This window comes from Pelmatolapia mariae, linkage group LG18 (assembly GCF_036321145.2).
Source record: "Pelmatolapia mariae isolate MD_Pm_ZW linkage group LG18, Pm_UMD_F_2, whole genome shotgun sequence".
Classification (NCBI taxonomy): Eukaryota; Metazoa; Chordata; class Actinopteri; order Cichliformes; family Cichlidae; genus Pelmatolapia; species Pelmatolapia mariae.
The window spans coordinates 20,622,155-20,644,048 of NC_086243.1; the positions used below are offsets into that span (position 1 = coordinate 20,622,155).

The window sequence follows — 21,894 nt, forward strand, 5'->3', positions numbered from 1 at the left end:
TCATTTGAACTCATCGAGGAGCAGATACAGCCAGTTTTGATCTTACATGGGCCAGTCTCAGTGTAAAGAAGCTTAGTTTGCAATTAGAAAAGACCAGTTACTTCGGTGTAGCGTGAATGACCATGGCTGAAGTCTTTACCTGCAAAAATGAAGCTTATGAAAACACAGTTAAAAGTCCAAGATTCATGCCTTACTTCATTTTTATCTAAAGCTGTCCAGTGGGCTGGACTGGAGTCTCCGTGAGGCCGACTTTGGCCCCTGGGCCTAGTGTTTGACACCCTGGCTTTAAACTGTTGGGGTAACAGTGTTTTAGGATGTTAAGAAAGAGGAAAGATTCAATTTCTCACTTGTTTTATTTCACATTCATTTTCTGAACTGTGGGAAGAGGACATGCAATTTGCCCTCCACATCCGCCTCTGTTCTTCTTACCTAACATGTTTGTGCAGATTCTTGAAATTATAATTTTGAAAGGAAATTTCCACACCAAGCCACAACAGTCAGCGATTTCCAGGCATCGGTAAACACACCAAGCTCCCGCTTGTTCGCTCTTCATCTGCTGGAGCTGGCGCTGACTCAGACCGGCCTTTGTAACCTTAGTTAGATAAGACGGAGGCTGTGCCAATCTGCTCTGCTCAGCCTCTTATTCTCACAGGTTATAATGAAAGGAAAGGTATTCTCTCCCTTATAAATGCCTTTGTTCTTTGATGTGGATGGAAGGAGATGCTTTTTATCCTGGCATCTATTTCAAAGAAACCTGCAATGCTCATCCTGAGAGGAATTTTGCTTCAGGCATTGCTTGGGTTTTCTTTTTATTCTTGTTTTTTTTTGTCTAGCATCTCATTCTGACTGCTCTGATTTAGACTAAACAGAGGATTACCAAGTTTCAAACATTTCCAGGAGGCTCTCGTCTCTCATTATGAAATCTTGAAGTTAAACTCAAATCCATCCACACGCCCTTACAGGGTGACTGAAGGGAAATTTAATCTGTAACACTAGCAAGGCTGGAAAATACAAACGTTATTCGCAGACAACGTGCAACAGTCTAAACAGAGCTTCAGCTCAGGGAGAAATTCAGTCAGTCATAGAAATATGTGGCTTTCCTTCAATATTTATGTCAGAACTTGCAGTGGCCCAGTGTCAAATCCCTTAAGGAGCCATGTTCACATGCATTTCAACTGCCAGGTATACATACATATATGGTCCAGCACCAGCTGGTAAAGTCTTGGTTAGGAGCAAAAGAGCTCCTTCATAACAGTGATATAGACTGAATAGTGCAATCATTGTGTCACAAAACAGAATAAAATCATTTCCCAGCACTGCAATCAAAGAATTATCCATGCCATTGTTTTGCATGTTACGTAAGGTTTTATTTCTGGAGAATCTTAATGGTCGAAAAGTCAAAAATATCCGCTTTCTTTGGAAATGAGAAAGCATTACACGGTAAAACCAGAGAGAAAGCCCTGGCAGAGTGGGAGCTGCACAGGGTGGTTCTTGGCACAGCGAGTGTGTGAGGAGGGAGGGAGAAACGTCTGCTTGGCTTATGGGAGGACGTGTGGAGAAGCATTCCTCTCATAGTTTCGGGACACCTCTTCAGTCTACGTCAGATCTGCTTGAAGTGGATAAAAGGGGATGGGGAATCTCAAAGAGGGAGAACAAACAGCCGTCATCTCGCTGCCAGGTCTGCTGAGTGATATTAAGGAGACTGGTTTTTCTTTTTCACGCAGGAGAGATTGCTTCAGCTGGAGAAGATGTGGAAGGTCTTTGTCGTCGAGATCTTCTGCTTTACGCTGGTGAGGAAAAGGTGTCTTATGCCTGCTGTTATATTCTGTGGGTGAAAGAAATGTTGATTACAAAGGTGGGATGTTTGGTCTAACCTCAGGTGTCAGCCTTGTGCCTGAAGGACTGCCAGTGTCCCCCTGAAGTCCCAACATGTGCAGACAGTGTCAGCCTCATGCTGGACAGCTGTGGATGCTGTAAGGTTTGTGCCCGGCAGCTCTTTGAAGACTGCAGCAAGACACAGCCATGCGATGCCGCGAAGGGACTGGAGTGCAACTTCGGAGGGTCGGATAAAGGCGTCTGTCGAGGTACGCTGACTTCATTTCCTTTTTCTGATCTTTTTTGCTTTTCAACTGTCACCTTTTCCCTTTTCATCACATCAGCCTTTCCCTGCTTCTCTTTAACAGCCAAATTAAACGGGAGAACATGCGAGTACAACAGCAAGATTTATCAGAACGGGGAAACCTTCCATCCTAACTGCAAGCACCAGTGCACTTGCATCGACGGTGCAGTCGGATGTGTCTCCCTCTGCCCACGTGAATTCTCGCTGGCCTTGTTGGGCTGTGCCAAACTAAGACGGGTCAAGGTACCGGGAGGGTGCTGCGAACAACTAGTCTGCCCTGAGGAAACAGAAGCACAGAGCGCTATGATAAAAAAGCACAGAAGAAAGTTCAGCAAAGTCAAAACCACTGAAGACGACCTCTCCAAAAAGAACGAGTTCACCTCTGTGTGGGGAGAATCAAAGTCTCTGCCTGGTGAGCAGTCTTGATATTTATTGCATTTAAGTCTTGCTTGCTTTCATTATTTTAACCCACCTTTAACTTCAAAAATATCTGCTTAAAAACATCTGCACAGCTTTCAGGAGTCATTCAGTGGACCACATGTTTGCCAGAGGAGTCCAGTGCATGCCTCAAACCACAGCCTGGTCACCCTGCTCCAAATCCTGCGGCTCTGGTGTGTCCACGAGGCTGACCAACCGCAACAAACAGTGCAAACTGGTGAAAGAAACTCGGATCTGTGAAATCCGTCCCTGCAAACAGTTGACCTTGAAGGTACACCATATGCTGATGAACATATACAGTGATTATTTCATTAGAGGCTGAGAACCCACCCATGTGAAGACTAAAGCCTAGATACATTCTCTCTTGCAGAAAGGTCAAAAATGCAGTCACAGAGGAAAAGCAAGCCATCCAGTTCACCTGTCATACGCAGGTTGTCGTAGCCTAAAAAAGCTGCAGCGCAGGTACTGTGGATCCTGCTCAGACGGACAATGCTGCAGGCCACACAGGACCCGGACAATGCCTCTCCATTTTCAGTGCAAAAACGGAGAGACCTTCAGGAGGATGGTGATGACGATCGAATCGTGCAAGTGTAATCTCAACTGCTCCAACAACGCTAAAAAGACACCTGAGCTCTACAGACCTCTCGATGACATCCACAAACTGAAAATTTAACCGAAAGGCTTGATTTAAGCGCAAGAAGACTTCTGCTTCATATATTGGAGCCTTGTGGTTTGCTTCTTTGTGAAGCTGCTTTTAAATGGTGGATGCTGCATTTTTAAAAATGTTTTTCCTGCTTATTCTTTGTACGTACTTAATAATATTTAAGCCTCTAATGACAAAACATGTTAAATCGCAGTGTGGAAAGTTATGGCAGCTGCTAAATGTGCCGTCACGCGGTAGCTGTTTCTTTTGATTCACTGCACTCGTGTTATTTAAAGGGATTTATGTTTCATACTTTTTTTTTTTTCATTTTAATGCAAAGTTAATGTTAAGCATGGAAAACTGTCCTGGTCTCTGTAATTGGTTGTCAATGCAAAACAGAAATATGATTGAAACCTGGACACACAGACTGTTAATTTCATGGTTAGCAGATTATAATTTCCAATAAATTCAAGGAAAACCAATTCAGTTCCCCACTATCTTACTTAAGAGTTTGTCTTGAGAAAAACTGGAAATTCTCAGGGGGTCTTTGCTGCAACGATTTTCAGTCTCTTTAGCATCTGGCTGACCTACTTCTGAGAGGACCTACATGTCACTGAATAGTTTTGGGAATGTCTGTAATGTAAACTTCTCAGCAGTTTGCCTGGTGCTGCACAGATGCTGGGCACAAGTTGCAGATTTTTGCTTTCTGGCAGTGGTATAGGCTTACACCAATAATCTAAACCCTCCACTGCGATTTACGATACGCAGAATAGAAGGCAAATGTGACTGAAATATGACTGTGAATTGCACGGCCGTGGCTGTTGTTGCTCTCGTGTCCTTAACTCTTCAGTATTTCTGTCAAAGGCGGGCTCTGCTGTGCCATCACTTGGCTCTGTCACAATCACTCCGTCTTTGCTGCTGATTACAGAGATGCTGGTCCTGTCCAGCATTCACTAGATGCACCTGGTTAAGGTCTAATTGAAGACTGCTATTTGTGATGCACACACTAAGATGTGTTCTGCTGATTTGGTTTTAAGGCTATGAGCAGATAATAAGGAGCAGTGATGATGTTTTTGAGGTGCTTGTGTATGCCTGGGGTTGTGCACACATCAGCCGTTTCTTTTGTTTAGCTACATTAGGGAAAAGGGTGTTGCTGCTCTGCTCTTTGTTTTGGCCAGGGAGTTATTTTCTTTTGAACTTTAATAATCTCTTGAACTCTATAAATCTCCCTTCTGTTTTTTTAAATTTTCTTTGATTTGCCAACCCCTATTTATCCATGCAGTTTGCCTCTTTTGTAATTCATAAATCTTGCGTTTGACTGTCTGGTTGAATGGCACTTTCCACCACCCCTGAGCTGAGCTGGGACGTAACTACTAACCCAACCAACAGGTTTACGCAGAGCTGCAAGAGTTTATGCGTCAGTGAAGCCTCTGTTCGTTAGCGATAATTGGCTCTGCAGCACCAAAACCCTCAAGAAAAAACAGACAAATGGGCTATCAAAGTTGTTGAGCCTAACGAGCACATAAGCACAGGGTGTGCCCATCTCGGCGCTGAAATGCCGAAAGTCAGATGTAAGCAGAAAGCAGCAGAAAAAAGCAAATTCCCAAAGTGATCGACAGAATTACGTAAACAGGCAAGACCACAAGAGCAAAGGAAAAAAACAGAAGTACTGACGCACGCAGCCATGAAATCGTTCCATCCCCTGAAGGAGAGCACAATAGAGCTTTGTCTCTGAGAACTTGAGAGGAGGCCTGCTCACTCGAGGGAATACGTCCGATGCAGGAACACATCAGTCTTTCAGAGGTCTGGACTCACAGTAGTTTATTACCATAGATACAGCAGGGAAGCACAAGCAACAGTGATAGAACAAAAAGAAATAAACACAGTACATTTATGGCTCAGTTTTCGGTAAATCTCGGTAAGTCACGCTGCAGCTGATAGCTCTTGTGTTTGCCTCCAGGCCAGATTAATATAAGATTTTTATTAGACAAACCAACAACAGAGATAGAAGTGGGTAGTTACATTTGCAACCTAAAGGCATGGACTTCACAGCTAATGGCTACACATAATTATTCTCAGTCCAGCTGAGAATCCACTACCATGTCCACTACCAACAAACAAACAAACAAACACATGCCTGTTTCCAGCACCGGGAGGATGACAGGGAAATTAAAAGTTTCGATGTAAAGACGCTGAATTTTGAATCACCTTCACTAGTCAGAGCAGAAGATTTATCATGGGTGATGGGCAAAGTCACAGCTGGAAATATGGATTCATTCTATCACAGGTAAACAAAATGTGACCAAACAAAAAGTCATTTGCAATTAAAATTAGATTTTTTTTTTTGTGAATCCAAAAGTTTTGCTTTCTGCTGAACTGACGATGGGAATGACGGTGTGGAAGCTTCCACAGTTATCAGCGTTATAAGATCAAGCCCGTGGAGAAGATGGAGCAGAAATTTGTTTCTAAATGTATGAACTGCTTATTGCTTATTAATAGAAAGAATGTTATATTTGAATTGGGATTTATGTTATTCTGGCAGCCTTTAGGGGCTAATTTATAATTTTGCCAATTATCAGATATCGCAACCCTGACAGAATGCGCAAGTTTAAGTGAAGAGGCCATAGTGTTACACTTATTTCAGGTACTACACACAGTGTGCTATGTCTTTAATATGGCAGAGTGTAGATAGCCATTACTGGCAGCTGGGAAACCCTTCCACCAGTGATGCACTGTGCTGTGCACCACATTTGCATGTTTTTAGTTCACTCTGAATTCATTCAATTCATAAATTCACATTTTAATCACACATGTATCTGACTTACAATCAAACATTATTTGTGTGCAGTGCCTGCTGCTTTACTTGCACATGTCATCGCACACGTGCACTGTTTGAATGCATTATAAAGACAAGGAAAAGGATGTAAGCACCAATAAAATGTTTAGTTTTCAAGCACCACTTGCATTGGCTAACAACTGCTGTCATAATTTCGTTGGTGTTCAGTTGCAGGCTGTGGAAAAAAGTTGTTCATCTGTAGCCACTTGCATAACACAGATCAAGTACATACTGCATTGTGCCTAAAATAACCTGACTACTAGTCCTTCTAGCAATTTCATTTTACCCTGCTGGAAAGTCCTTTTGTTTTGTTTTTTATAAATGAATCTATTAAAATTTATAAAACAATAGAAATTGAAAAGAGGTTTCCTACAGTCCAGTGTAGTCTTTGCTATCTTACATTCACACTTGAAATGTGTAATATTTATGCAACAGTACTATTAGGTGTTACTCAACTCAGAGTTTGGCTAATCTTATGTAACAGTTATGCAACAAGCTCCTTGTCATAAGGGCAGAATAGCACCAAAACATCATAGTTCAAGATGTACAAACATCTGAAAACATTACTGTATTTAAAAAAAACAGCAGCAGATTTACTTGATCCCTGGAAATGCAGTTCAAAAATCTGAATGTAAAAGTAGAAACTGATCAAACCAATTAAATATCAGGCTTTAGTTACCCCCATGTTGCCCTTTTAAACAGACCCAATAAATATCAGAGTGCAAAACAAATCAGGATTTAAAATGCAAACCTCCATCATTTCAGAAAATAAGATGTTGATGTTTGCAGTCCTTCATCAAACATGGCCTTATAAGAGTTTTTGAGGAAATCGACATAATTCTGAATGCTTCGCTTGTGGCTCTCTGATTGGTCCAGGCTAAGCTGCAGGTCCTTCAGACGTACCTCATACTGCTTCTCTGCCTGCAGATTGAGAGAAACACAGACAGACAATACAGCTCAGCGCTGCCTTCCAAGAAATGTTCAGTCTAATGTGAGCGCGTCTTCTCTATGGCCCTTACGTTGAGCTTGCTCTGGCGAAGAAGCCTCAGCTCGCTTTCCCTTCTGCTCTTCTCGGCTCCCAGCTCCAGGATTTTGGTTTGAAGAGCCTCTTCCCTGGAAACAGCCTCTTCTTTCACCTTTGTGACCTACACGGGGTGAAAATGTGAAATATCATTATGTGATGCGCCATTTTCTGCACGACAAATCTCTCTTTGACACCAAGCTGGAGTAACACGAGTTGTTTTATACAGATACATGCATATCTAGCTTTGCCTGTTTACTATGTATCTCCAGCTGGATTACCTACGTCATGGCTTCAAACAAATCCCGACTGAACTGTTAGGTTGTAATGTCTTACTTGATGATCTGAGTGAAGAACAGGTGCTGAACTGTTGGCCAGCAGTCCAACAGCTAACCCGTACCTGTTGTCTGACGTCCGCTAAAGCTGCCTCCAGCTGTCGGCTGAGGGCCTGACACTCTGACGAGCGCTGATCCAGCTGCCGGTTGCTGTAGCTGAGAGCTTCCTCCTGAGCCGCGAGCCTCCGTACCAGCTCCAGGTTCTCTTGCTGCAGTTTGTCTGTCTCTCTACACACACACACACACACACACACACACACACACACACACACACACACACACACACACACACACACAGAGTAAGCATCAATTTCTATACTGATAATATGAGCAGGTGTTTGATATTTGGGGTCTTACTTTTGGATAGAAATCAGTTTTTCTTGTAATTGTAAGTTGGCCTCATGAATGGACTCCCTCATCTCTGCAGATGATCTCAGCAGTTTGCTTTGACTCTCCATCTGTGTGTGCAAAACATAAAATTCAGAGTTGCCTCCACGGGCTACAAGTAAATTGTGCAGAAAACATTTAATCACACCACGTGCACAAACGCTACTTTAAAACAACAACTACCTCCACGATCTGCTGAACATTTATCAGCCTCAAATCGAGTGGATTCAAGATAAGAACTCAGTATTTCTGACGGAAACACGCGGTCGTCTGGTTCTACCAGAGATCACACTGGGGAGCACAAAAGACTCGCTAGTGGCTCAACCTAAACATTGCACAGCAATCACAAACATCAAAACTCACACAACTATTAGAAACCACAATGCACCAGCGGTCACCTGAGGCTATACTGCCACCCAGTGGTCAAAAAATAGGAAAATGACTGCATTTTACATTGTTTGACCACAGCAGCTGGCTTTGCACACCTTAACCTGCAGTTGCCTAATGGACTCTGACTTTTCTGAGCACTTCCTCTCCAAGCGCTGCAGGTTTTCCTGGCACTCAAAGAGACTCTGCTCAGCTGCATTCAGTAACTCGGGGTAAGCGTTCAGTTCCTCCACGCGCCCCTGCAGCTCCTGTCTCACCTGGGCTCCAGAGGAGGAACGGCACAAAAAAGAAGAGTTGGGTTTCGGGAAATGAAACACAGTAATATGTTTTAAAACTCAGCACACCTCTCCAAGAGATGGTCACAGAAGTACATGATTCATTCAGTTGTGGTTATGCAGCTGAAAAAAGAAAACTAAGTGCACAATGACTGTCCATTAAACAGCAGGTGAAACAGAGCTGGACAGACTTGTAATGGGCTGTCAGAATTAGTTTTTAGCTTAACAGAAACTGTGCACATAACGTAAATAAAATAAAGCAAATTAAAGAGAAGGGCGGTGGTACCTTCTCAACTTCTGCCTCTTTTCCATCTCGGGTCTTCTCTGTTTCTCTTAAAAGATTAGTATATTTTATCTTTAGATCATGGAGCTCAGCTTGAAGTTGTGCAACCTGGAGGGGGAAAAAAAATACAGAACATTAACATGAAACCTGCTGTGGCCTTCCCTGTCATTAAAAACTAGTGTCATTCATTCATTGGCTTCTACAGACCACATTCTGTATCTGTAAATAATAGGTTTGTTGTAATCCTGTTTGGAAACTACTTTATCCTAACTGCGTCAGGAAAAAAGAGACCTTCAAATATGAAAAGATATAAAAATACTAATAAAAAAACACAAGAACTGAAAGGTTAATATTTGAAATTAATAGATGAGAAGTAAAAGGTTTGAAAGTTTTAAGAACATAAAACACTCTTTGTTGTGTGTCAGTGTTTATTCAGAAATGATCTTTAAGAGGATCAAATATGATGAAAGAGTGCCTTTTTTTTTTGACATTGTACATTTTTTGATGTTTGTTGACTCCAGAGTAAAGTAGTGGGTCTATAAAAATAACAGTCATTTACAAACATGATTAAAAGTTTCCCTGCACACACGTAGCAGAGAACAAGAGATGGTCTAGGTCTGGTTTGTCACTGCTGGAAAAAAAAAATACTTTGATACGTTTGATTTTTGAGGTTCTGCCTGCACAAAAAAAGGAAGAAGGCAGCAAACCAGATGCTCAATTCCTTGCTGTGAATTCACTGGACAGTCACCTGTACACAGGCACAGCGCTGCGGAGCTGACCCACTGTCACTGGGTGATGTCTGGAATATTTCAGGGCTGCAGCACACGAGAAAGTAAAAGGTTTTAAATCAAAATACCAACCTGATAACGGCACTGTTCAGCTTGGTGCTTCTTCTCCTGTGAGACGATCTTCTCCTCTACAAGGGCAGACTCGCACTCAGCGAGCTGCTGCTCCAGCTGAGCTACAGATTCCTGGGATAGCAGAGAAATCCAAACAGTTTTAGTAAAATAAGGTCCTCCTAACTCCTAAATATGGAAACCGGACTTCAAACTTCTTGCAACATGTCTGTGCTTTTTGCCTTTCACAGTAATGACTCTCACATACAAGCTGTTCAGTAACTTGTACCTTGAGTGTTGCATTATTTATGCCGAGTTCTCCGTTGTCTGAGCTGAGTTTTTCGAGCCTTTGCATCAGAGTTTCATTTGCTGCAGTTAGCTCGTCCTTCTCCTTCTGCACTCTCATTGTCAAGTCTGCAATTTGACTTTAATGGAAACAGACACTTACAGTTCATGCATCATCTGAATATTGATGTACTCAGAAATGAGAAATGGCTGGGAAGGAGAACCAACCAACCTTTTCAATAAGTCTATATGAGCAACGAGTTTGTCTTTCTCATCTGTCGTTTGCTCCTTCTGTCGTCTCCTCGAGTCTCTCTCTGAATGGGCTTTGGCCAGCTGAGCATCCTGTTTGCCAAACAAGACAAACAAAGTCCAAACGGGATCCTCAACTGCTTCTGAAGCCAAAATAATGAACCAATTTGACCTCGTACCTTTTCCCTCAGCTGTGCGTAGCATTTCTCAATAGCAGCTTCAAATCTCTCCGCTCTCAGTTTCTGAGCTCGGGTGGCTTTCTTCAGAGATTCTTTGTCCTGTGCTGCCTTCGCAGACAGAGAGGTGATGGACCCCTTCAGATCATCAATCTCCAGCTTATGCTCAGTTATGAGTCTCTCCAGAGCCTGCAAAGACCATGAACCCACAAGTGTGCAGTTTTAATTTATACATTAATAAAGCAGTTTAGTCTACAGCGCAGCCAGCTGATAAAGGTGTCTGTACCCGTAATTGTACAGTAAGGCGATTGCTTTCAGCCTCCTTGTTGCGTAGCTGTCCCTGTAGGTGAGCACGTGTTGCCTCTGCTGACTTGGTCATGTGAACTGCACTCTTTACGTTCTCCTGTTGAAGCCAGCGTGAACATATAATTTCATGGGCAATGACTTAATTCATCCGCAAATGATCTCTGCTGTACTTACCTGCTCTTTTCTCCGCAGATCCATCAGCTCCCTGACCTTCTGTTCACTCTCACTCAAATCTTTCTTTAAATTCTGCGAGAAAAAACATGGAAACCAATGCATATTATCACATCACCATATCTTCACTTTAGGGGTTGTTTGTGCATTAAAATCGCTTTTGTAAAGTTAACACCTTTAGAGTATGTCCTGTGACATCAGAACCAATGTGGCTGTGCTCTCACTAGTTTAATCACTAAAGGATGCCCCTTTGCCCCAGCCCCTTCCTCCAGCTCATCTGGGGGAACACCAAAGCATTCTCAGGCTGAGAGATATAATCTCCAGCGTGTCAAGGGTCCACCCTAGGGCCTTCTCCTGGTAGGACATGCCTGAAACACCTCACTGAGGAGGCATCCAGATGCCCAAACCACTTCAACTGGCTCCTTTTGACATTAAGGAGTAGTGGCTCTACTCTGAACACCTCCCAAATGCCCAAGCTCCTCACCCTATTTATAAAGGAGAGCCCAACCATGCTTGGAGGAAGACCATTTCGGCTGTTTTTATCTGTGATCCCTTTCTTTCAGTCACTTCCTAGAGCTGAGTCACACTCAGCTCCATCTTTACAGCTTTTACAGCATCCACATCACTGCAGCCGCTGCGTCAATCTGTCTACCGATCTCCCGTTTCACTCTCCCCCCCCACTCTTGTACAAGACCCCCCAATACTTGGAACTCGCAGCAGCAAATCGTCAGTGACCCAGAGTCAGCGCTCCTACCTTTTCCAGCTGAGAATAATGGTCTCAGACCTGGAGGTGCTGATTCCCATCTCAGTTGCTTCACACTCGACTACAAACCACACCAGTGCACAATGAATGACAGCCCAAGCTTATCAGTTTCTTTTATCAGTGCCAGCTTGTTCTGGCATTAATTCCAGTGGGACTGATGTCTTTCTTCTCTTGTTCCTACACCGTGTTCAAACTCAAAGGTAATAAAACAGTTGAGCTGATGCTGAAAACTATATTTCTACTTCTGTTCCACAGAAAAATTTAATCAGTGAGGGAATCTATAAAGAATTTGATCACAGGCGGAGACAATGGAATTTCAATAAATGAAATATTATTAATAATCCATCTATCTAACCACTATAACTTATCCTTTATCACTTTGTTTCACTGACAAAATCTTCACAAGCTAATCACAAAGCTTAATTCCCTTACACTTCCCTCTTTTGTGCCAATGCATAGGTGTAATAAAACACTCACCTCATTTTCACTCTCAGCCTGCATGATCTTCTTCAGCAGCGTGTCAATCTGCTGGTCTGCATCAATTCGATTAGTCTTTACAGAATTATTTAAAGCAAGGACATAAATAAACACATTTTCAGTATGTTTTTATTTACGGTTTCATGTGCTGCTATGATTTCAAACTAAATACAGTTGACTTATACGGTGTAGTAGCAGTTTAACAAACCTCCACCTCTTGGAGCTGTTTCAGTTTCTGTCGCACTGACTTATTAATTCGTCTAAAGTCCTCTAGCTTTTCCAGCAGAAGCCCACGCTGTCTTGCAATTCGGCGTTTATCTTTGGCAGACTGTCTTGAATCCTTAATTGACATTAAAAAAAAGAAAATTAGAGAAAATGCAGGATAGCAGTTGCAAAAACATATGTTTAATGTAGAAAACCCTTTGGCTTTACACAAAGCTAGCTTTATCCAAAATTGCTGCAGACCTACAGCATACTCATCGTCCATGGCGTCTTTAAACGACACTAGCTGGATTGCTGCAGAATTGGCAGCTGCTTCTGCATCCATTAGCATTTTCAGGAAAGGATTCTTTTTATAGCCAAAATCTCTGAGACTAAAATAAAAAGGAAAGCAAGAAAACACTTTGAATCAGTAAAGTCGTGGTAGCTGGCAAGTGCATATTCAAATGCATCATCCTTGTAGGGCCTCACCAGCTGATCTCACACTCTGGGGTTCCTGTATGGAGACTGCTGCGTGCCCTGGTCCTACCAACAGGCTCATGACTGCTGTCTAAGTCACCACGACTCAGAGTGAAATCCTCCCTGGTACCGCTGAAACCAAGGGGGGGACTTCGAAGGTCATCCTCTGGAGACATGCCTCTTACTGTCAACAGATGTGCATATAATATGCTCAAACGATATGTGCAAATATACTATGCGCAAAAACCGGCTATGCATGGGAAATACAGAGTTACACAGGCAAACCTCCGAGTGGCATCCCTGGGTGAAACCAAGGAAAGCGTGTAGTCCTTCATATGACTACTGGACTGTGGGGTCACAATATCATGTGTGACAATTTCTTTACCATTTATGATCTGGGGCAATACCTTCTCAGGAGAAAACTTACCATGGTGGACAAAATTTAAAAAAAAAAAAAAAATCGTTACTATAGTCAATAATATCAAAATAATAATAATAATCAGAAGAAATGTATTTTAGACATTTTGTTGTAATACTTCTCAGTAATAGTTAGGTAATAGAACCACAACCTTATATTTCTTTATAAAATTCTCTTAAGGTTCAGTTTATCGGGGTTTTTTTTAGAATGAAAAGAAGCAATATGCTGTAATTGATCATTTTAATTAATAAAAAAAGCCTAACAATGTAACCCATTGGTTACAAACAAACTGGATCATAAACCTCTGTTTTGAGGGTATTTTCTGGCTGATTTAGAACACTGGTCAAAGGCGACCCTTCAACATTAGAGATAGTTACAGACAGCTAACACAAGAGGAAGGTTAAAAGTAAGTCCTGTTTGAGAAAGCCAGTCGCCAAAGAAGCTACTTCTTAGCAACAGACAAGGTTAAGTGGCTGTTAAGCTTTAAGGAACTCTAAGCGTAGCAAGCACTTAATTGCTAGTAATTATACCAAGTAAATCGTCATTCAAGTCTAGCGTGTTTGATAACGCCTAAACCAAGTAACCACTTACAAAAGCATGCCTGAAAATTTAAACAACACTTACTCCTTCGCCTTGTACCTCTTGTAAATAACGCTCCTCCACACTGGGGAGTCGCCTCTTGGAAAGTCTCACTCGATTGGTTAGATGTGAGGCAGCGTAACGACGTCAACTTACTATCTTTTTGTTGATTCGTTCCCTACGGGTTGAATGGGCGGGGCCAAATTTGATTAGACCCGTAAACAGCCAATAAACAAGAGAAAGCAGAGAGCCTGGTTGAAACCATAGAAACGGAAAAGAAGTTTACTGTCGCGATTGCTAGTACGCCATCCTCGGGAAGCATCGAAGATCATTTAAAGAGATATATATTATTAAGTAAAGTCATATAGTATGACGTGGTTTAGATATGTACGCAGCTAAGTCTGGCTGATTTCCATTTACCTTGCTGTTGCGATACTGCTTCGCTATCCCGGAATTTTTAAAAGATAAGTTAGCTGAAAAGCTAATGCTAACCAGCGTCAGTTGAGTGGAAATGTTCAAAGCTAAAATACTCTTTGTTGGTCCCAATGAGGTGAGTAAATTCTCATTTGACTTTACACCGGTTGCTATTTTACCTTTCAGATTCCAGCAGGTAGCGAAAAGCGTCAACAGTGAAATTTGCCTTGGCTAATATTACCAGAGGACTTAAGTATTCATACCCTTCACCGTTACATTTACGGTCCGAGTTTATTTGTCACTGGTCGACAAAGTAATGTATAAATTCAGTCGTAACGAAGGGAAAAGGAGTGATAAGTACTATGCAAAAGTCTCGAGCCACCCCTCATTTATTTTTTAATATTTTGATAGGTAAATGGGTGCAGAGATTTATTGAAAAATGTGCAAACATAGATTGAAACACAGTATATTGAATTAAAAACTGAGTTTGTAACATTATAACAAATTTGGAAGTCGATATTTGGTATGATCAACTTTATTCTTCAACGAAGTCTGAACTCTTTGAGACACGCTTTCGTGTAATGAAGTACCTTCAGGAATATTTCTCTAGGGACATTCAAAACCCTTCTTTAGATGGTGGCCGACTTTTTTCTGTTCTGTTGAGAACTGGGCTCTGGGGAGCCCAATAAATGGCTGGTTGTGTTCAAAATGCGTGTTTTTCAGTTGTACTATTTGTGTATGCATTTGCTGCATGGGCAATATGTTTGGGATCACTGTCACGCTGAAAAATGAAACTGCTGCCAATCAGAATCTTTCCTGATGGTATTGCAAGGTGGACTAAAATCTGACAGTACTTTTCTGCATTCATAATTCCATCAGTGTTGACAAGATATACAACACCACTGGTTGAAACGCAGTTCAAAACCATGACAGATCGAGATGGCTTTTTTCCCCCACATATGGCTTTAACTGTTGCAATTCTCCTCTGACCTCCCCATAAATGCTGAGATGATCTGAACCAAAAAATTTCAGATTTGGATTAATCACTCCAGAAAACCTGTTGCCACTGATTTTTAGTCCAATTCTTGTGTAATTTGGCATACCACAGCCTTTCCCCCCTGTTTCCTTTCATTAATGAAATAGCTTTTTTTGACAGCCACCCTTCCACTGACACCATTTCTAATGAGGCTTCAGTGAACAGTTGAACAATTGAAGGGCCAGATGCAATGTTCCCTCTAAGCTGCGCGCGTGCGCAATTGCGCACTGCTGGCACGGTCTCTGCGCACAGAAAATCTGCGTTGCGCACAAAAAAATCTAACCTGAATTGAAATTAAAATTAATACTTTAACAATTCTGTTTTGCAGTGTTAGTCAGTGAGTGACTGGCTGCTCCCGTATGGGATTTGAACGATGCCACCTTATTCCATAGTCCAGCCAATAATGCGATTCACATTCGTATATACGCAGCTAATCAACGTCGTTGACAGGCTATGACAGCGTCCTTATGTGCCGACACCGGTGTTTTAGCTAGCAAAGCGGCGTGGCTGATGTGGAGTGAAGCCACGTTAATGACAACGTGCACAACCATTGGAGATGTGAGCAGGACAGACGGAACAATTGAAGGGAAAAGTGTGGACTTTATACCAGTTATACAAATTGTGTTGATAGGCCACATAAAACCAGAGTTATGATAAAAATATCTGCAATGTTTGGTTTTCTTCCTGAATACTATTGTTGTTTATATTTACTGCGGGAAGAAACGGTAAAAACGGCGTTTTATAAGGAAAACGCTCAAAAGCACTCTCCGCCTGTGAGCAAAAACAAAAACCAAAAAACCCCACCCTTTTCTATTGGTGGAAAAATGTACCATGTCGACCAATCAAAAAAGGATATGGCTACATGGCATTTAGATGTTTAGGAAGGGGGAAGTTTTAGGAGTGACCGCGGTGTTTTGAGATGTGAGAGATCTGCGACGTTTAGAGCAAATCTTGTGTAGTTAGTGTGTAGTGTAGTCAATAGTTTTGTTGTGTGTGTCAGAGCAATGAGGCGACTACTGAATGTTACAGGTGTTACAGGAGTGATACATCTCCTGTTGTCAGGATATACATATGTATTTTTTTTTTTACTTCCAATAGTGTTAACATACTACACAGGTCATGAACAAGATTTTTTTTAAATTTTCCTTGTAAGTGGGCTAAAACAGTTAATTAAAAGTAGTCTAACATAAATGTAAGTGCTGTAATTTGATTACTTTAATAAACCATGTAACTTGGATGGATTCGATGCTGGCGTGACCACAGTGCACACGTCTAATGTTGCTCACAGTGGTCCAAGGGACCGCTCAGGGAGCTTGTGTGTTCGCTCAGACACATGAAAAATTAGAGGGAACACTGGCCAGATGCATCTCTCAGTTTTTTCCCTATATCTTAAGGACATGACTTTTTGTTACTGTTCAATTACTGCAGACAGGTTTTATCTTCTTCAACTTGTTGAGGTTCCTCAAACTTCCTAAGGACACACCATGCTGGTACATGCCAAGTTTTCTGCTAATAACTGATATGGAATCCCCTTGCTGGTAGAAAATACTATTTTGCGCCTGGCAAATTGACTCATATTTTACATTATTGGCATTTTCAACTAAAACATCCATCCATCCATCCATCCATCCTCTTCCACTTACCCTTATCAAGGTCACGGAGGGGTCTGGAACCTATCCCAACTGCTACAGGGCCGGGTACACCCTGCCAGTCTGTAACAGGGGTTCAACCAGAACTATGGGACCAAAATTATATGGTTGTAATAGGCTACTAATAACAAAGTGCCTAGAGATACATTTTAAGACAGGTTTGTTGCTGAGTTGTCTGTTCTGTGTAGACACAACACTGGTTTATCCCTTGAGTTAAAAGGTGAAAAGGCAGGCAAAACTTTGAAAGAGCTTCAGAAAGCCTGGAGAACTATTGCTCGAGACCAGTTTAAAAAAAATTCTGGGTCCTTGGAAGAACGACAAAAAGTAGCTCAAGACTTTTGCACAATATTAAAAATAAATAAATATCAAAACTTACTGTACTTGTTTATATTAATTGAGGGGTGTGTATTGGTTTTAATGTGCTTATACGTACAAGAATGTTTATTTTGTGCCACCAAGGAAATGATGGAGGTTCAGGATGCTATGAGAGGAAGTGTGGTACTGGATGAGGAAGTCAGGAGTAGGGTGATGGAAGACATGCACGAGGACAGGTTGAGTTTAGAGACTAAGTTGGTGAGGCAAGGATGATATGTTTTGGACATGTACAGAGGATGCTAATAATGAAGCTACAAGGCATGAGAAAATAAGGAAGACCACTGAAAAGGTTCATGGATGTGGTGAAGGAGGACACAAAAAGGGCTGAGGTGGCTGATGTGGCAACCCCTAAAGGGAGCAGGTGAAAGGAGAAGAAGGGACATATTCTACTTTTTACTTTTTTATGTAATACTAGTAGTTAACTTTAAAGTTAATATTTACTTAAAAACACGAGAGTGCAAACCTCCACAAGGCAGTTCACTCATGAATAACTTGAGCTTGCAGCTCATTCTCTTTCTCTTGACAGTACTTATTTTAAAGATATAATGCATTTTGGGGTCAAGGTGGAAGAAAGGCAGATATGAAATGTGACACGATATTTGGATGCAAACCATAGTGTGATATTTAGAGTCCCCATATACCAGTATTATTTCCTAAATGTTGCCCATACAAATAATGGCATTAAGTTAGCTCTATATAGCATTACTATCACTTTGACCTTCAGTTCAATTTATTGACCTTTTAGAAGAGGTCAGAGGTCAAATGTGACATTTCAAATCTTTGTATGGTACATTCTATATGTTGAAAATGCACAGAATACTTATAAGAATCACTGTTTCTAAGTTATAACACTTTTTGTCAATTTTCAACCAGTAAATCATTAAGTTGACTTCAAAGACCTTGTTGGATACAAGTCAAATTTTTAATAGCTTATTAACATGGCCCCACTCTACACCCCTACAAGTTTTACCAGAATTCATTCAAAACTTTTCAAACTATCGTGCTTACAGACAGAAAGAATGTCATGCATGCAAATGCTACCAAAAACATGACTTCCTTGCCGGAGGTAATAATTCCCGTCTGTCAGGCTGGGTAATGTGCTACTATTTTGCCATCGTACTTAAAGCCATCTGCTTTTCTGTTTTTCAGAGTGGGAAAACAGTTCTTGCAAATTTTCTCTCAGACACAACAGAAAATGTGGGCGGTGAATACAGACCTACTCAAGGAGTCAGGTACAAATCCTATGTGAGCTTTACTGCTTTCAACATCACTATTAAGCCACTGATAATATATAGAAATAATATAATCTGACAGGATGCTCCGAGTGTCACTTTAGTGTAAAATCAGTCATTGCAATGACAAGATTAAACCAATATCATAGCCTTCCTTGACAGATATCAGTCTTTGTGTGTAAAAATACAAAGTGCAGCTACTTTCTGTTGTTTCAAGGATACTGGAATTTGAATCACAGCCTGAGGGCAGCAGTGACAAGTCGTGCGAGGTTGAACTTTGGGACTGTTCAGGGGATTTCAAGTAAGTGGAGGCATAGATGTTATCCTTACCTTTATGTGACAATTAAGAAAAGTGTTGTTACTTTCGTTGTAATATGATGGTAGTAAAATGTATTCTCATACAGATTTGAGTCATGCTGGCCTGCAGTCATGAAGGACTCCAGCGGTGTGGTGATCATTTTTAACCCCGATGTTCCAAGTCACCTCAAAGAAATAGAGACGTGGCATTCGATGTTCATCTCCTCTCAAGGTCTGCAGGACAGCCAGTGTCTGCTCATAGCTCACCACAAGCCTGGCAGTGGAGTGGAAGACAGACGGCTACCTTTAGGTAACTTGTGCTGCAGTCCTCTGAGAGTCATGAGAATCATTATCTCTGGGCTAATGTAGTCACATTTTCTTGTGCAGCGTCACATCTAAGCAGACTGCTGCTCATTCACTCCAACCTGGAAGAAGAGCCAGAGGATGTAAGGCAAGCTTTCTGCAGATACCTGGGAAACGTCGTGAACGCGATGTCGGAGAGTCGAGAGCGAGAGGAGATGTCCATCATTACGTAGCAGTAGCGTCTATAAAATATGCGGCCTGAATGAAGATATGTTTTGTTGCCATCTGCAGTACTACTACATTTTCACTCTAAATTAGACATGTATACAAGCTTTAATATTCTCTGCATTAGGTGTAGAACATATTCAGTGTTGGTTTCTTGCATTTTGTAAATCTTTTATGAATAAAATACGACCCAGTTCTCTCTTGAAATTAATACTCGAGACACAAAATCTACTCCTGTATACAAACATCTATTTATTTGGAAGAATTTGGTGCAGGCTGTTGAGAATGTATTGACTGGAAAAGCAAGAGGAGGAAGAAAAGTTCATTTTTCAGACATCATATCCAACAATGCCTCCTTTGCCAATGCACTCTCCGATGTAGAACCACATCAGCACCTCAGTGGTCACCAGTCCATTCCTTATGGCATCCTGCAAGGAAACAACAAGTTGTCACTCAAGAAAACTCCTTAAATGTTTCTAGAATAACACATTCAGTAATAGTCCCTGCATAAGGCCTGATAATGTAACACAAAGAGGGTTTTGTAAATAATTGTTGAGATTTTATTCAGCTGGTGTTACTGCACTTGTGATGGTGTGTTTACCTATTTTTACTTTCACACGTTCTGTAAAGGTTTGTGTGTGTGAGAGACCCACAATGTTTACTTTGAGACAGTGAAACAGACTTTGTAAAGAATAAAGGATAGTAATAACTATCACATGTGCTTTAATAAAGATGTTAGTCAGTTAGTGTTTTAAGTTTTCCAACTCAAAAGCACAATATCCACCGAGTGACCAATGTATCAAGGGTCAATGTTGGGCCATGAAATAAAAAAAAAAGAGACAAAAAACAAAAACAAAAAAACGTCCCACCTCACCATCACAGATTTGCATGAAAAGGGCAAAGTTAATGGGGATTTCAGGTCCCTACAGTTAGATATTAAATTTTATTTTAAAAGAATAATAGATGAAGGTAGGGTTTTTTTAAAACCTAATATATTGTTTTTCCCAGTTACATAAACTACTTGAATTGCCCTCAAATATTAGGGCAATATCTCGTGCCATGGCTATATGAATATGGACTCTCACAAGTGTAGCTGAAGTTGACATAGAATGATGCTTAAAGTCCCTAAAATAGGTGCGAGGCGTTTGATGAACTCATCTGGAATGACCCTTAAGCAAAATTCACAAACTACTGGTAAATATTCAAAATAGGCACTTTCTGGTGCCCAATATAAAATCTAATCACTCAGGGCCCTGAACTCCCACAGTGACATGGAAGCACACATCTGTCAAACTATTTGTTCATTACAAATTACAGGCTGGCCATTCCTTCAAGGTCTACTTTCTGTGCAGCAAAGTTAATCTAAAAGGTCAACAGAGGTTAATCGACTCAGTTCAAACTTACTTTCACTGTAGTTTGTCCCAGGCGTCCCGTCTGATAGCTCCTGATCAGACCTTTTGCAGCTTCTATGGCTTTGGGGATCTCAGCTGGGCTCGGTGGGACCAGCTCCACTCGGGCGTAGTGCCAGAAGGTCGCTAGCCGGGGTCTGGAGTATGTAAGAGCGGCTGAAAGTCACACACAGACCAGGTCAGCCAAGGAGCAGTAAAGCCAGCAAAGCCAAACGCAACACGGTTATTTCGCCTCTCATGAAACACTTTATAAAGTACAAATACAAATTCACAAACTTATAAAGATTTGCTGCAGGGTTTGATGTTTTGACGCCAGAGGTCACAGTGCAGCTGTACAGCTGCTACAAACTGTAAGCAACATTGCCCCTGCTACACGATTCACGGTAACTACCTCACTTTATGTTTTAGTATAAAAAGAAGAGTGAGAAGACTTACCGCCGACTAATGCGGGAACTTTATTCACAACTTTCTTAACTGCCTGCGCCATGATGAGGACTTCCCAGGAGGTCACCAGAAGAAGAAAGCAATCTTCCGGGTCGTCGATTTTCAAAATAAAATGACATGTGCACGTTGGCAAGTTAAAGTTGAGAGCAATTAGTTAAATATTTATGAAAGCTTGTTTCCGCCACTAACAATTTTTTTTTTTTGCCATCCATAAGTGAAAAATTTCGGTTAATATCTCAAAAAACTTGACTTAATAACGCAAAAATTCATCTTATTTTCTCAGAAGTTGGAAAAAGAAAGAAAAAACGGCACCCGTAAGTCAAAATTTGGGCTAAATTTTGGGTTGCTCAGATTTTGAAGTGACTCAGTAACAACTCTAAATTTCCAGTCAGTAACCTGAGGATTTGACTTCAATTCAGCTTAGTTTCAGGTTTTCCAGGGTGAGTTTTCTTGTTTGAAGTTAGTTTTTACTTATATTTTTAGTTTCAGCAGCCTGCCATTTTTATTAGTTTCAGGGAACATGTTTCTTGGGTTCCCCCCCCCCCTTTTAATTATCAGGCTATTGTTTGGAGCACATTATGAGGGGCAATATTTAGGAAAGTCCAAACAGGTATTACAATACAAGCACAAGACTTTGTGAGGGCAGTTGACCTCAGAAACTCTCCTAATTGGCAAGGTAGTCATGTTGTGCTGCTGATTTATTTTTTATTTTTTATTTTTTTTTATCCAAACTGACAAAGCATAAAATCATGGACAGTTCCTCTATGTTTGGTTTTATTCAGTTCTTATTGTCTTAAAAAACTGCTAAAAACGAACCTTTTTACGCTTGCATTTGGTTAGCTCTTTTT

At 41.2% G+C, this 21,894-nt stretch overlaps 4 protein-coding genes across 5 annotated transcripts; 2 read left to right on the forward strand and 2 right to left on the reverse strand.

Annotated features, from left to right (window-relative positions):
* The first annotated feature begins 1,433 nt into the window (after window positions 1–1,433).
* LOC134617079 (CCN family member 1-like) lies at window positions 1,434–3,584 on the forward strand. The gene is made up of 5 exons (XM_063462246.1): window positions 1,434–1,790; window positions 1,880–2,084; window positions 2,184–2,531; window positions 2,632–2,828; window positions 2,928–3,584. Exons 1-5 carry the CDS (start codon window positions 1,749–1,751, stop codon window positions 3,228–3,230), a joined length of 1,095 nt encoding a protein of 364 aa, XP_063318316.1. The 5' UTR covers window positions 1,434–1,748; the 3' UTR covers window positions 3,231–3,584.
* Window positions 3,585–4,488: 904 nt separating this feature from the next.
* LOC134617078 (outer dense fiber protein 2-like) lies at window positions 4,489–13,753 on the reverse strand. Of its 2 annotated transcripts, XM_063462244.1 has the most exons (17): window positions 13,708–13,753; window positions 12,678–12,849; window positions 12,457–12,580; window positions 12,196–12,327; window positions 11,988–12,062; window positions 10,751–10,822; window positions 10,557–10,673; window positions 10,274–10,459; window positions 10,078–10,187; window positions 9,850–9,985; window positions 9,585–9,695; window positions 8,728–8,832; window positions 8,265–8,423; window positions 7,750–7,850; window positions 7,458–7,620; window positions 7,056–7,181; window positions 4,489–6,957 (listed from the first exon to the last, which is right to left on the reverse strand). In XM_063462244.1, the coding sequence occupies exons 2-17, from the start codon at window positions 12,839–12,841 to the stop codon at window positions 6,793–6,795; spliced, it is 2,046 nt and encodes a 681-aa protein (XP_063318314.1). In that variant the 5' UTR covers window positions 12,842–12,849; window positions 13,708–13,753; the 3' UTR covers window positions 4,489–6,792. The 2 variants fall into 2 exon arrangements, with proteins under 2 accessions (XP_063318314.1, XP_063318315.1); XM_063462245.1 differs by lacking the exon at window positions 8,265–8,423 and having other exon boundaries at window positions 4,491–6,957.
* Window positions 13,754–13,938: 185 nt separating this feature from the next.
* On the forward strand, window positions 13,939–19,367 carry ift22 (intraflagellar transport 22 homolog (Chlamydomonas)). Its single transcript, XM_063461827.1, has 5 exons — window positions 13,939–14,212; window positions 18,286–18,368; window positions 18,586–18,669; window positions 18,773–18,975; window positions 19,053–19,367. Exons 1-5 carry the CDS (start codon window positions 14,174–14,176, stop codon window positions 19,199–19,201), a joined length of 558 nt encoding a protein of 185 aa, XP_063317897.1. The 5' UTR covers window positions 13,939–14,173; the 3' UTR covers window positions 19,202–19,367.
* A 58-nt stretch (window positions 19,368–19,425) lies between these two features.
* LOC134616814 (ATP synthase subunit g, mitochondrial-like) lies at window positions 19,426–21,135 on the reverse strand. Its single transcript, XM_063461828.1, has 3 exons — window positions 21,038–21,135; window positions 20,598–20,758; window positions 19,426–19,621 (listed from the first exon to the last, which is right to left on the reverse strand). The coding sequence occupies exons 1-3, from the start codon at window positions 21,087–21,089 to the stop codon at window positions 19,523–19,525; spliced, it is 312 nt and encodes a 103-aa protein (XP_063317898.1). The 5' UTR covers window positions 21,090–21,135; the 3' UTR covers window positions 19,426–19,522.
* Window positions 21,136–21,894: the final 759 nt, after the last annotated feature.

Excerpts from the sequence above, each read along its gene's own strand:
- ift22 (XM_063461827.1), top strand. The coding sequence starts at position 14,174 with ATGTTCAAAGCTAAAATACTCTTTGTTGGTCCCAATGAG. Across the intron at positions 18,670-18,772 it reads GACTGTTCAGGGGATTTCAA|ATTTGAGTCATGCTGGCCTG; the intron begins GTAAGTGGAGGC and ends ATTCTCATACAG. Across the intron at positions 18,976-19,052 it reads AGACAGACGGCTACCTTTAG|CGTCACATCTAAGCAGACTG; the intron begins GTAACTTGTGCT and ends TTTCTTGTGCAG.
- LOC134616814 (XM_063461828.1), bottom strand. The coding sequence starts at position 21,089 with ATGGCGCAGGCAGTTAAGAAAGTTGTGAATAAAGTTCCCGCATTAGTC. Across the intron at positions 20,759-21,037 it reads AGTTCCCGCATTAGTCGGCG|CCGCTCTTACATACTCCAGA; the intron begins GTAAGTCTTCTC and ends TGTGACTTTCAG. Across the intron at positions 19,622-20,597 it reads TGGGACAAACTACAGTGAAA|GATGCCATAAGGAATGGACT; the intron begins GTAAGTTTGAAC and ends GTTTCCTTGCAG.
- LOC134617079 (XM_063462246.1), top strand. The coding sequence starts at position 1,749 with ATGTGGAAGGTCTTTGTCGTCGAGATCTTCTGCTTTACGCTG. Across the intron at positions 1,791-1,879 it reads AGATCTTCTGCTTTACGCTG|GTGTCAGCCTTGTGCCTGAA; the intron begins GTGAGGAAAAGG and ends GTCTAACCTCAG. Across the intron at positions 2,085-2,183 it reads GGATAAAGGCGTCTGTCGAG|CCAAATTAAACGGGAGAACA; the intron begins GTACGCTGACTT and ends TCTCTTTAACAG.
- LOC134617078 (XM_063462244.1), bottom strand. The coding sequence starts at position 12,841 with ATGTCTCCAGAGGATGACCTTCGAAGTCCCCCCCTTGGTTTCAGCGGT. Across the intron at positions 8,424-8,727 it reads AAGAGGCAGAAGTTGAGAAG|GTGAGACAGGAGCTGCAGGG; the intron begins GTACCACCGCCC and ends TCTGGAGCCCAG. Across the intron at positions 6,958-7,055 it reads TTCGCCAGAGCAAGCTCAAC|GCAGAGAAGCAGTATGAGGT; the intron begins GTAAGGGCCATA and ends CTCAATCTGCAG.